We start from the raw sequence: 14,613 nt of genomic DNA on the forward strand, positions 1-14,613 counted from the left end.
CGGGGGGGGGGGGCAGAGGACATCTTCATAGAGCATTGTTCTGGAGCATGCTGTTACTACTTCATCAAGGGGAAAAGGTAGCATTTTCCCCCCCAAGGGTAGTCAGAGAAAGATAGCTTCGATGGATATATTTACTTAGAGAACAAAATTAAACTGAAATCCACGGATTAGGGCCATGTACAGAGGAGGGAGCTCTTTGTACAAACTTGGGGGAATTCCCAGTTTGCAGACAAACTTTAAATTGTAGGAGACGTGAGAAATAACGTGTTTCAAAATGCCAAAATCTCAAAATTTCCAGAGGATCTCGGCAGCTATTTTGGATTACCTGGATAACTATGGTAATCCAAAATGGCTGCTGCAGAGTCATCTCAGCACTGGAGGTGAGCTGGAGACTGAAAGAGTGGGCAATCAATCAACACAAGGCAAGAAGGAAGATGAGGTGAGTGGAAGGAAAGAAAAACGGAGCAGAAGGCAGGTGGCAATGTGTACCGGCTGGAGTCAAGAAAGCGGGAAAAACAGAAAAGCTACAAGGAGGAAAGAAGGAAGAACAGGAGGAAAAATGGCTGATGGGGAAATGTGACAGGTCTGTGTGAGGGAGGGAAGGAAGGAAGCAGGAAAAGGAGTAAAGCAACGGAGGCCGTGGTGGGCCTGGGAGCAGGGAAAATGGAGATGGGGGGAGGAGGTTCCCCGTGCAAGGCCCCCTCAACCTCTCCATATATTTGTCAGTTCAACACACTGGGTGAAAACTATTAACAAACCTCTTCCATAAATGAATGTTATTCTCACTCAAGGAAAATATTCGTATGAGCCACTTGTTGCCAAAAGGGTGTAATTGGAAACTCTGGGTCAGGCCTAATCATGTCAGCAGCAAGGCCTTTAAGACCTAGTGGAGCAGTCACGTACTCATGCAAGCTTTGCACATGCCCTGTGGTGCAGCAAGTATTGGACAATCAGCTTCTGCCACAATAGCTTTAACTGCAGTCAGGTCTTCCAACTAGGGTTGCCAAGTCCTTACTGTATGTACAGCGGGGGACTCCAGCACCGCAATTACGTCACCCGGAAGTGACGCAACCACGTCGGGCATGCCGGGGGTGGGGCCACAATCATCCGAGGGAAAACCATAGTTTTTCCTCGGATGACCGCGGCCCCGCCCCCAACCCGCCTGACGCAACTGCGTCACTTTCGGGTGACGTGCTGACGCCGGGCACGTCGCGTGCTTTGGGGGTGGGGTTCCCCCGGGGCCCGATCCGCCACCGGCGGATAACGGGCCTCTCGGGCGGGAGGTTCCCCGCCCCCTGGGGGGACTTGGCAAACCTACTTCCAACCCACACACACTAAATAATCCACTTTCAATCCACTTTCCAACTGCATTTTGCCAATTCACACAGTAAAAATCCAGTTGGAAAATGCACTGAAAGTGGATTATTCAGTATGTGTGACTGCAGCCCAAGTAAGGTAACGTTGTGAAATCTATGCAGGAATTGGCTGTAAGGGACCTGGATATGAAGTCTTATATAAGCTTTGTAAGTGCGCCACATGGGGTCTTTTGAACTCTGTTTTATAGACCCGTCCATACATAAAAACGGTCTGTATTTGTAAGAATCTTTTAATACTTTTAATAAAATCTGTCTCAGTATTTCTGTGGGAGTTGGTTGTTTCCAGATTCAACCGATGAGGTAACCCAGTGTGCTAAAAATTTTTAGAACAAGGGTTAAGTAACTCTGGATTCCAAAGTATCCTCACATAGATTTGCATGCAATGTCAGTTCTTTCCTCCACCTGGAACTTGGAAGTTATCTGCAGGGGTGGGGATGAGGGATCATATTTTTCATTTTAAAGCTCATCTCGGGAATATTCAAGCAACTGTAGGAGACCACTTGATTTTTGGTCTTTTCCATTTTCAAAGAGTTCCTTCCACAACAGGTGTCAACAGAAATCAAAGTCAGTATTGGTTTTCCTTTCACACCTAGGAACTCTACCCAGAAGTGTAATACATGGAATAACTGTTTGGTCTTTTCCACACCAAAGAGCTTGCAATAGAAAACAAAATGAAAGTGGATGCAGAAAAGCAAACTATTGAAGGAAAAGGACAGAAAGTTATTGAAGATCAAGAAACAGAGGTAAATTTTGGGGTAAATTTGTTGGGGAAAACTTACATGCAAAGGGTTCCACTTCCCAGCCTTCAAAGGCAGCACAAAGAAAACAACCAAGAAGGTTAAGAAATATTGCATCTTGTTTGGTGACAGATGAGTGGCTATTGCGGAAATGCAGCCTTGAGACACCACATGGGCAACCGTCAGGCTTCCGTTCAAAAGGGGCTGGGGATCAGACCTGCATGGAGGCCACCCAACATTGATCTGAGAGCCTCATGTATTAATCCCCATTGTCAAAAGTGACTTGTGGTTTTGTATTCTGGAAATGCTCAGAGCTGAATTGCATACAGTATTTTTAAGGTACGCTGGTAAAACATTTTGCATGTCAAAATATAATCCATAAATGTGCATAAACATGCAAACTGTGCCAGTATTCCTGTGAGGGAGTTGGAACTGGGACCACCTAGGCTTGTGACTGTAGGCCCCGTCTGTGGCCCTCAGAAACCAGTGCCTCCCGATAGAGAACAGAGGCCCCACAGACAATCTAATACAAGCATAAATTGAACCTGCATTCATGTTTGGTTCAAGAGGGGTATCAGGGCCAAACAACACATGCCACTTGGGACCTCTTTTTGGACTCTCTGTTTAGCCACAAAAAGCCGTTGGGGGGAAAAGCCAACCAGGATTAGGGCTGTGGGGTGGGGAATGGAGTTTATCTATTTCCCTACCTGTACCCTTTCCCCCAGCTGAAAATGCCCTTTCCAGTACTTTTATTAACCATGATGGAAGGGGGAGGGTACCAATATTGCGTCTTTTTTCTGCGCCCTCCCTCCAACAGCAGCTTCCTGAAGCCAAACCACACACTGGGTGATCTAATCATGGACTTCCAAAGTCATAAGCGGTCTCATTCTCTGGTGGTGCTTAATGCGGCTCATTCCAATGCACAACAACACAACTCTCGGATGCAGCTGGCATTCCAAAATGAATCATTTCACACACAAAGAGTACTTAATTTGTAAACCAAAAGCAATAAAAAAAGTTGTAAAACTGGATTTTGTTCTCTTACCTTGCCTTTAGAAATCGCTCTATACGCTGTTTTTACTATTAGGTAAGACCAAAAACAGTGGAGGACTTGAAGGACCAGAAGTAAAATGACAAAGATTGACAAGGCAGGAAAGCTGCCGATCACTTCAGGAAGTTCAAATATTACTGTGTTCAATATCCTGATAAGAAAGAGAGAAGAGAGGTCAGAATGGAAGTACAGACAAATGGTTCACCTACTGGAGTTGATCCCCCCCCCCCACACACTCCAGTTATTACTTGTGGAAGCAACACAGCATGCAAGCTAGTAGCTCATGGATCTCACCCACACAAAACATTCTCTGTGATGTACCTACCAAAAAAAGGCTTCAGCGCCAATACAAAGATTCTGCACATTTGTCTCAAAAACTACAATTCAACACAGTGCTTTTTTACTCTCCATTTGGGCTTCATGCGAAACCTTTTGTCGAGCTGTAGCTGAATGGACATGGATGAACATTTGTCTTTTTTGCAGTTTAGTGTTCCGGGGTCCAGATCTGGCAGTGCTGCTGCTTTTTATGTCCTTATTCCCACAGGTAGAGGTTAAGTGCACGGACTCAAATCTGGGAGAACCGGGGTTTGATTCCCCACTCCTCCACTTGCAGCTGTTGGATGACCTTGGGCAAGCCATAGTTCTGTCAGAGCTGTTCTCTCAAGGACAGTTCTGGAAAGAAACTCTCTCAGCCCCACCTATCTCACAGGGTGTCTGTTGTGGGGAGAGGAAGGGAAAGGAGTTTGTAAGCCGCTCTGAGTGAAGGGCAGGGTATAAATCCAATCTCTTCTTCTTCTGCATATATTGAGGAGTCTAGAAGGACTCCTTTTCCCTGATCATTTTGCAGGACTGGTTGTTTTTTAGAATTGTCCTTTGACTTCTTCTCAGGAAACAATGAGCTCGCTCCAGGTTCCTGGCATGCCACAAAACATTACCAAGAATACTTGACATGTCTTCTCTCTGTACCAAGACAGAGTAACTTTTTTTTTCTTGAAGAGGCGGCTGTTTTGTTTCAAATGCTTAAGAGTGAACAATAATAAGTCAACAGTTCAATAATGTGGCAATAAAAACCAGTCATGGCTGTTTTAATTTCAGTGTTATTTATCGGCACCTCTTACTGAGAGCCAGTTTGGTGTAGTGGTTATGTACGCAGACTCTAATCTGGGAGAACCAGGTTTGATTCCCCACTCCTCCACTTGCAGCTGCTGGATGACCTTGAGCAAGCCACAGTTCTGTCAGAGCTGTTTTTGAAAGAGCAGTTCTCCAAAGATCTCTCTCAACCCCACCTACCTCACAGGGTGTCTATTATGGGGAGGGGAAGGGAAAGGAGTTTGTAAGCCTCTCTGAGACTGAGTGAAGGGCGGGGTATAAATCCAATCTCCTCCTCCTCTCATTGAATAATAAATCTCAAATGATGACACGAATTAAAGAGAGGGGAAGACCTCCCTAAAATCTCACTGATTTATAAGTTTACTAGGAGGGAAGTCTGTTGTAGGGAGAAGACAACGGGTGCTAGAAAGAAAGCGGGGGCCCGTCCCGCGCTCCCCCCCCGCAGACCCTGGGGTCGGTGGGCAGTGACTGACTTCCTGGGCGGCTGCGGCCAGAGGCCTCCGGGCTGCCTTGACAGCCGTGCACCCCAACAGCGTGCCAGTCCCCTTCCACGCGCAGGCTGTCCACTGGCGTGCCTTGGTGGGCTAGTACGGTTATGGTGACAGCAGGCCCAGGCTCATCCAGATGAACCCGCGGCTCGTGAAGGGGCCTGGTTGCCCGTCACATCAGATCGAAGTGAGGCCCTTCCGCCTGCTTCCCCCCCCCCCCAGACCCCAGTGGCGGCAGGAGTGGGCTCGGACCAACGACGCAGACCCTGGGGTCGGTGGGCAGTGACTGACTTCCTGGGCGGCTGCGGCCAGAGGCCTCCGGGCTGCCTTGACAGCCGTGCACCCCAACAGCGTGCCAGTCCCCTTCCACGCGCAGGCTGTCCACTGGCGTGCCTTGGTGGGCTAGTACGGTTATGGTGACAGCAGGCCCAGGCTCATCCAGATGAACCCGCGGCTCGTGAAGGGGCCTGGTTGCCCGTCACATCAGATCGAAGTGAGGCCCTTCCGCCTGCTTCCCCCCCCCCGCCCCAGACCCTGGGGCTGTGCTGCAATGCGGTGGCCTCCGGGCTGGCTTAATTGGTCTTCGGCCGGGCGGCGCACCAGCCCCCGCCTGCTCGCAGCCTGGTCACTGACGTGGCTCGGGCCTCGGCGGCCCATGACGGCTGTGCCGGCAGCAACAGGAGCGGGCTTGGGCCGACGACCTAGCAGGTGGTGAAGGGGCCGGGGTGCCCATTGCATCAGAGGAAAGCGAGGCCCATCCCCCCTTTCCGCCCTCCTCATACCGCTGGGCCCTGCTGCGTCCAGCGGCCTCCAGGCTGCCTCAATGGCTCTTTGCCTCAGTGGTGCGTCAGCCCCTGTCCGCTCGCAGGCTGTGCACCAAGTCAGCCGAGCGTGACGACAACCAGTCCGGGGGTGGGAGGAAGGGGCTCAGCCAAGTGTCCAGCTGCCGACCGCACATTCCGTCTGGCGGCTCCGTGCATACTGAGGGCAAGCTGGTGGCTGGGGCTTGTGTGGGCAGCACCTTTGGAATGGCAGTTCAGACGGCCAACTGATTTTGGCGTGAATAGAACTTTGCCACCCCAAATCGCTTTTATTAATAAGGAGAGATAATACCGAATGTAACCACTAGATGGCAAGTTTATCAAGTTTCCCCCCCATTATTCTATGCTGCACTGAGCTCCCAGCTGTAAAGCTTTGGACACTGGTTGGTTGAGCTATGTTCAAGCATTTATGGGGGAAGAACACTTTGGTAATCCAGTTTCTGTGAGGAAAAGGAAAACTGTCAATTTAGCTGGGACTAAACCTTACACAGCAGATAGGGGAGCACTGGGAACAGTGGTTTCAGGGCACGTGGTGGTAACAAGTTTTGCTCAAGCTGATCTGTGCCTATGTGGTCTGATCAGTGCCTACATGGGAGCCCTGCGGTGGAAGCTTCCTTGAGTTCCGTGATGAAGGAAAGGAGGGATATAAGTGGAACCCCCAGAAACCCAGAGGCAGGGAGGCTCCTGGAAGTTTCAGTTTTTCCCATAGAGAAACTGAAAATTTTAGAGACCACTGGAAGTAAAAAAACAAAAACAAAACTCTCAATTATTTTTCTTTCTCTTTTGGAATGTGTGAAATGCTTTGCAAATTTTACTTACCATGCTATGATTTTTTTAATGCAAGACAACATATACTATTAGATCATTCATGGCTATTCTGTAGACATATACAACACATATATTTTCAAGGACATATTTATTGTTCAAATGGGACTAATTTTGTCCAGGCCTAATACGCTATAATGTGGATGATGATAATATACCATTATTTATTGACTCCATTTATACCCTGCCTTTCTCCCCAGTGGGGACCCAAGTGGGTTACACCGTTCTCCTCTCCTCAGTTTTATCCTCACAACAGCCCTGTGAGGTAGGTTAGGCTGACAGCGACAGTCACACAACCAAGGTCAACCGGCAAGCTTCCATAGCAGAGTGGGGATTCAAACCTCGGTTTCCCAGATCCTAGTCCAACACTCTAATAACTAATACCAAACTGGCTCTTGAGTGCTGACTTGTCAGCCGGATATGTTGCTAGCCCTGTTGTGATTTGTAGGTCTGTTGCTGTCCAAAAAACACATTTCATGTGCAACATCAATGGTTTTTTAATTTTCACATTTTATTTTTTCAGCAGATGGCAGAAACTGAGATGCACATGCTCAAGCAAGATGGAAAAATTTGCAGCCAGCACTCTCTCTCTTTCTCTCTCTCTGTTACACACACACACACACACACACACAAACACACGAACACTGGAAAAAAGGAACTTGGTCTGGTAGAGAAGGGCACAGGAAGTGGAGAACTGATGCAAGAAGTGACAGAGAAACCTCCAGAGAAACTTCACAGCATTTAAGAAGAAGAAAGGCAGTCCGGTCTGGGAAGTGGGAGAGAAGAGGAGGGTTGCCAGGTCCGGATTGGAAAATACCTGAAGACTTTCGGGGTGGAGCCAAGAGAGGGTGGGATTTGGGGAGGGGAAGGGAGGGGCCTCAACATAGTACAATGCCGTAGAGGCCACCCTTCAAAGCAGCCATTTTCTGCAGGGGGAGCTGACCCCTGTCAGCTGGAGATCCGTTGTAAAAGCGGGAGATCCCCAGGCCCCACCTGGAGGATGGCAACCCTAGAGAAAAGTGGTTTGGAAGTGGGAAGTGACAGGGAGCCGAGAGAGGTGGGAGAAAGCAGAAAGCAGAAATGAAAGATAGAAGTAGCTGAAGCTCAAGGAGGGCCACGGCAAAACCTGTCGGGAGTTGCGCCACTTGTCCGTCCTCCAGTGGCTCCACAAGCTCTGCTCAGACATAAATTTTAAAAACTGTCATCAGTGTTACCCTGGGACATCAGTGGGCCCCCCAGGAATAAGAGATTGCAGAACAAGACAGGAGGAGATGAAGGGAGGCCGTGGTTTCCGGGGAACCTAACTCCAGCCCTGATCACCCTCTTTTGCTGGAACGGTGACTCCCACCCTGGCTGCAGCAGGAGCCGCAGTGGTGGCAGCTTCAGGCAGAGCTGCACGGCCTGGCCCACTGACTTGCATCACTTGGAGGAGGACCTGCCTTTTGTTTTGATCACGTTTATCTTTGAGAAGCTGCCTGCTCCGTGCTACCGAGAGGAGACTTCTGTTCATGGTCTTAAAAGGATAATCAAAGCTTAGATCAAACAAGCCACACAGCAGAGACAGGTCCTGGGGCTGTCAATGCGTAGTTTTGAATACTGCTACAAAGAAGAAAGCAAATTTCAGATTTTTTTTTTTTTTTTGACTGGGTGTCCTGAAAAAGAAGATGGGCATCAGATGCTCCCATAGCTACAGATGGTGCCATCGGCATGCAGGTGAATTCAACCAGCAAGCCATCTAACAGATCTTCTGGTGGAAACAGAACGTTCAGAGTTCTGATAAAATTTACTGCAGAGCAACAACATGCATTTTTCCTCCCTTTGTTTCTGTCTCTACTATTTTTCCATTCATTATTTCCCCCCGTAATTTTGTTCATAAGTTTACTGCAGCTCCTGGCTTCTGCCCAGATGCCAACTCAGCCCCAAAGATCATTGCTGTTCTAACACTAATAAGCAATAAAAATGATGCAGGAAGCACCGAAGCTTAGAAAAATGGTTCCTTAAAGTCCTGGTGAGATCAAGGGGTCTTTCGGCTACTTAAATTAAACCCAAAACAAGGCAATTATTTTATGTTTAATGGTGTGTTCAAAGATGTTCTGTTGCGTTCAACTGTATTTATCTTTTTGCTCTTTGGCCACTATCACAAATGCCAGTACCTCAAAATTTGTTGGTTACTGCAAAGATCCTCGGAAGAACAGGAACAGATACACACATTCAGGATTACAAGCACAGGCCTGAAAAGGCGCAAGTTAATAAAGGAGGGTTCAGAAGTTCCTAGCCAAATGCAGCGATAGATAACAGAATGTTGTTATTCACTAGCCCGATTTTTTTTTTAATGATGCACCCCCTCTGAGAACTTCTGTTACTCCTCTCTGAGGGTCGGGAGAGTCTTTTAAACAAAATGCGTCATCAGATTGGGTGCTGCTGAAATGAGGTGGAATCATGTAAAATTACATCCCTGTCCGTCTTCTGCTGGCAGCTTGTACTCATTTCCTCTTCTTAAGAACATAAGAAGAAGAAGAACATAAGAGATACCAATGTTGGATCAGGCCAAAGGCCCATCCAGTCCAACACTCTGTATCACACAGTGGCCAGAAATACCAGTGCCATCAGGAGGTCCACCAGTGGGGCCAGGACATTAGAAGCCCTCCCACTGTTGACCCCCCCAAGCACCAAGATGACAGAGCATCACTTGCCCCAGAGTCCCTATCTATACCTTGTGGCTAATAGCCACTCATGGACCTCTGCTCCATATGCTTATCTAATTCCCTTTTGAATTTATATACATATATAACTACACAGTCACATTATCATTGGCCTATCAGTGAACAAGTGTTTCGCTTGGTGTATTTGTGACAGACGTTTGTTACCAAAAGAACAGAAACATCCCGTTTTAGGTGTCTGACAAAGGGACTTTCTCCCAAAAGTGTATACCCCGAAACACTTCTTGGTCTCTAAAGTGCTACTAGATTCCAATCTAACCGCCGCAACACAGAAATTTATCTTGCTAAATATGCCTCTGCTGCTCTGTACAGCCTTGGCATCAATTAGTCCTAACACCAGAACACTGATTTTTGAATTAAGAAACTGTGCCAAACTTTCTTTGGATCATTTAACAGCCCCATCAAGGTATCTCCCTTAGGCCACACTACATTAGAACATAATTTGAGAATGGAATAAATTCCCCTGACCAAGTCTGTCTTGTGTGACAGTATCCATAAGGCTTCCCAGTTGATTAAACTTGACTACTGCCAGCACATTTCTTTCTACCCTTGTTGATCACAGTGGAAGGCAGGGTACATTTTCAAATTGTTGCTGTTTTAAAAATCCAATTTATTATCCTTCAAATGACACAGGCAAAATGAAAACATAACCCTGTCTGATTCCATGTGGAAAAAGCCCCATAGCTTTTTGCAACTTAAAAAAAGTGTTTCTTGCAAAATCCTCTGCCACAACTGTGCACAGCTAATTAAAAAACAAACATTACCAAACAAAACCAGATAACAAAAAAACTAGAACTGGCACCTCCTGTATCAACAGGAACAAAAATGTTGTAAGAATTCCAGATTTATTAAACCCATCCTTCTAGCGCCATTAAATGGATATCGATTACATAAAATGTACACGCTGTTGTTCAGTGTTACTACTGCTGCAGAATTAGCAGGTCAGCAGATTCAGTAAAAAGATCCATAGCTCAGCACCGACTAAGATACTCCTATGGACCCCATAAACTATGCAAAATAGTTATGAAATAAAAGGACAAGCCTCAGAACTTCAATTGAATTTGTTAATGTTAATAACTTCATAGCTGTACTTGCATTAACGTTAATAACTCCATAGATGTACTAGGATTATAATATGCAAACCACCACCACCAGCTCTAATTCAGAGCACAGCAGTTTTCTCAACACGTACCGTATGTGGAGGGAAATTATACATCCAGTTAAGGGTAAAGATCCTCTTGTGATAGGCACCTACAGCTAATGGGGTTCTTTATTCATGTATATGCAACAACAGGTATGAATGATATTCATGTCTTACAGATTTACATACTCCCCCCCCCAAATCCATGTCAGAAAAGTGACACGCGCGGACCTCCAGTTTATGGCAACACGCTGGTGGACGCACCTCCCGGACGTGCGATCTGCACGCTAGCTGATAGGAGACTAAATGCAGAGACTAAAAAGCGATTGAACAAGGGGGGGAGTGGAGGCAAAAGCGTTAAAATCTGTTTTAAGAAACTTACCAAGCACGGACAAGTGTATGGGCAAATTTCAGAGACTTTAGCAAATTTTTATAAAAGTAAACAATCCATAAAAATTGTGTGGAAAAATATGGAGAGGGACAAACAAGCAAAAGTGAAACTACTGGGAAGCATGAGTGCACGACCGGAAGAGACCACTGAGTTCTCTAAACTTTTGGCAGACTTTTTGCGCCCTCTACTGGATCAGATGACTAACATCAATCAGCAGCTAACAACTCTAAAGCTCAGCAGCTCCAACTGTCTGAAACTACAAAAAAGACGGAGCAAACAGGTGAGAAAGTAAAGGAAATAGATGCCAACTCTAAAAAAGTAAAGAAAAAGGTGCAAATGCTGGAAAGGAAGCAAGCTTCAGATGAATCTCAACTGTTACAATTGCAAATGGAGAAAGCTAACCTGGTACTCCGGTTCCAAGGAGTCCCTGAATCAAAAGTCGAGAATCTAAAACAACTTTTGAGCGATGCATTAGCTCCAGTTACAGATTTAAAAGTAGAATACCTTATAAACTAAATGGATGTGGTCTATAGGGGCTATCCCGTCTACATCAAGAAAAATAATCTGCCTGGAGAGATAGTGGTTAGATTCTCGAAGAGACATGTGAGGGATTTAATCCTGAAAGCAACTACAGGAACACCCCTGAAAATGGGGGGCAATACCATTAGGATTCTAAAAGACATTCCTTTGGAAATAAGGAAGAAGAGGAAGAAGTACAAAGACTTAATTCTTTTTTTTACAAACAAACAAACAGCATTTCCTACAGGTGGCTGACCCCTGAAGGCGTCATTTTCAAACACCAGGACAAAAAAGAAAAAAATGACTCTGTTTCCAAAGCGCGTGAGTTCTTGAGACTGCAACTGGGAAAACCAGTTGAGGACGTTAAAGAAGATGACAGTAAATCATGTGGTGAAGTGGACTCTGTGTTTTCCGACGAGGACTCTGCTTCAGAAAAGGGGGCTGCGGCCCCTAAACGAGAATACCACTTGAGGATTAGAAAAGATAAAACAAAGTGGCTTCCAGTCGGGGTAAAATGGCGATTTGACGCACCCTGTAAGTGCTCAGGGTGGACGGTGGTTCCTTACAGCAGTTTGGACTGTATTTTGGTCCAATGTGGCTTCCCCCAGGCAGGGGGAATGACTGGCAGGCATCAAGACCCAAGAGAGAGTTGCGATTGGTGTGATCAAGTCTCGGAGGCTTGTGTTACATTTTGATCCCCTCTCCTGAAGTGGGCGAACGCATTCAGCACTAAAGGAGCACACCGAGCTGGAATGTCAGCTTAAAATCGTCATTTCCCGATCTCAAAGACTAAAGGGGAAAGATCTGGAACAACGGAGACAGTGCAAAAACCTGAATAAACAATCGAGGTAACGATTACCATTTTACTTACCGGGAAGTGGAGATGAGCACATGTTGAAATATCCGGATAAGAAATAACGCACTTTAAAAAAGTTTGAGTGAAAGCGGACTGAGAAAAAGTTGTTAAAAGAAGCGAATTTACGGGGAAAAGGGAATTGTTTATCATTCCTGTGGCGGTGAGAGAGATAAGAGCCTGAAACTTACGTCCGAAAGAGCACGAGAAGGAGGAGGTGTTCCGGAAGAGACGCAGAGGGAGAATAGAAGAGACGCAGGACGGTGGCCTGAGAGGAGTCCGGAAGACCGGAGGAAGATCGGAGGGTAAGGAGATGGACCGGAAAAAACAAGGGGAAGGGAGAAGAACGGACACCGGAAGGTGAGAAGAGGAGCGAATAAGCGGACGGACAGGAAGTGAAAGAGACAAGAGACTACTCTGGTTTGTAAAACCATAGAGTCGATGCGCCCGACATTTTTGGGAGGACTAACTTTTAAAATTAAAATTTCTGGCTGAGATTAGAAGTTCGAAAGAAGAAAATAGAGCGGTTCGGCTGAGCGCATGAAGGACAATTGAACAGTGTAAGAGGAGTTTCATCTGAAGGTGAAGAGCTTCACCAATTTTTTTAACAACAGATTTAAGACAGAGACAGAGAGCTGGGTTGTGGTCGACTCCAAGGATGTCTAAGGCTAAAGACAAGGAATGGCAAGCTGCAATGGATGCTATGGGGGAAAAATGATGGAGGCTTTTCAACACATGGAAGAAGTGCAGGAAAAAAATATGGCCACAATGAAAGAATTGGTAGTGACTGAAGTGGCTGACCTTAAAAAAGAAGTGGGAGAAATTAAGAAAGAGTTTCAGAGTTTAGCACAAAAATCTACTGAACTAGAGCAAAGAACACAAGATATAAATTTAAAACTGGATACAGTGATGAAAGAAAATAAACGGATAGAGACAATGATGGAATATAGGGCTATGCAGACCCACTTGAGATTGAGAGGAGTGGAGGAGTACTAGAGTAATCAAAGCCTTTGCAGAATATTTACAAGAAGAAGTGGATGATATTGAATTTAACTTTGATTTGATCTATAGAGTAAACTCAGCTTATGCGCAACAGAAGAATTTGCCAAGGGATGTGATTGTTCAGTTATTAACTAAACGGGTGAAAGAGCTTATACTTAAGAAACAATTTACTGAACCATTGGAAATGGAAGGAAAGAAGATAATAGTAATGAAAGAACTTCCCAGAGCAATTATTCAAGATAGAAAGAAATATAAGAGACTTACAAACTGAGGCAGCAGAGTATCAGATACAGATGCGAAATACCACAAGGGGTAAGCTTTACCTTTCAAAGTCAAAGACATATGATCAAGACAACGGAGCGAATGCTCAGATTCATGTTGAGAATGAAAAAGATTTGGGAGAGAAGTAATCAGATATCAAGATGGATTACAAATTTATATCATGGAATGTAAACGGACTTAATTCACCCAATAAAAGAAAAATTGTGAAACATTGGCTGGGAAAACAAAAATGTAATGTCATTTGTCTGCAAGAAACTCATATCAAAAGGCAAGACTTTAAATACTTGGTCGCCAAATAATTAGGAGAAGAATTTTACTCTCTGGCAGAGAAAAAAAACAGAGGGACTGTGATATATATTAAAAAATAATTGGAACCTAAAGAAATCTTCAAAGATAAAGAAGGGAGATACATAGCAGTAGAAATGACTATGCACCAAAAGAAAACCCTGCCACTACATTTGTAAAGGAGAGTCAGGAGCACATATGAATCTAAATGCAATTTGCTGTATTTCAACAGACCTCTCTCTGGTTACAGGAGGATTGTAGAAATTAGGCAGATCTTGTGTATGCTGATGTGCATGTATGGACAGTGTGTGGCTACTGCAAGGGCAAGTCGAATGCCGTTCCTCTCTGAAAACACCTTCAGGTAAGTTGATCTCACTCTCTCTGTATGTTGTGACAGGCGAAATGCATTCGGTGACCCATGGAAGTGTGGCGACCCCGGGAGGGCCAAGATGTCCTCCAGACCTCAGAGGAGAAGGACCCTTCACGGTGAGTAACCAATGGTCATTCTCCCTCTGAGGTGGAGGACATCTTGTATGGGACCTACCAGAGCAGTGTCCCCTAAATATAGGGTGGGGGGGTCGTCCTCCGCCGACAGGACTAACTGCAGAACACGGCGTCCAAAGGCTGCATCTGCAGAATCATAGACATTGATCTTGTAGTGTCTGATAAAAGTAGACAGGGACATCCAGGTTGCCACTTTGCAAACTTCTTCCACAGAAGCCCTATTAGCAAAAGCCGCTGAGGCAGCCGCACTACGCAAGGAATGGGCCGTAATGCCATCAGGAACCTTGATGTGTTGACTCTTGTACGCCTCGGCTATGCACATCCTGATGGTGGAGCTTATGGCCGAGTTAGACATTTTCTTCCCCGTATGAGGTGGAGAAATGTTAATGAACATAGAGCCTGTGTGTCTAAGCTCAGCTGTTCTGGAGATGTAGTATTTTAACGCTCTCCATACATCTAAGGCGTGCCATAGGTATTCCGTCAGATGTGAAGGGCTCGGAACAAAGGA

General features: G+C 45.7%; 1 protein-coding gene across 1 annotated transcript in view; it reads right to left on the bottom strand.

The window, feature by feature from the left end:
• CERS6 (ceramide synthase 6) overlaps positions 1–14,613 on the bottom strand; it is a 47,819-nt gene that overhangs the window by 4,158 nt on the left and 29,048 nt on the right. Inside the window, exons 6-7 of the mRNA XM_015422247.1 lie at positions 3,159–3,315; positions 2,156–2,179 (exon numbers count right to left, since the gene is read on the bottom strand). Of these exons, the coding sequence (XP_015277733.1) occupies positions 2,156–2,179; positions 3,159–3,315 (181 nt within the window). The remainder of the gene's footprint in view (positions 1–2,155; positions 2,180–3,158; positions 3,316–14,613) is intronic.

Source organism: Gekko japonicus, unplaced genomic scaffold (genome assembly GCF_001447785.1).
Source record: "Gekko japonicus isolate JY-2015 unplaced genomic scaffold, Gekko_japonicus_V1.1 scaffold469, whole genome shotgun sequence".
In the NCBI taxonomy this organism is placed as follows: Eukaryota; Metazoa; Chordata; class Lepidosauria; order Squamata; family Gekkonidae; genus Gekko; species Gekko japonicus.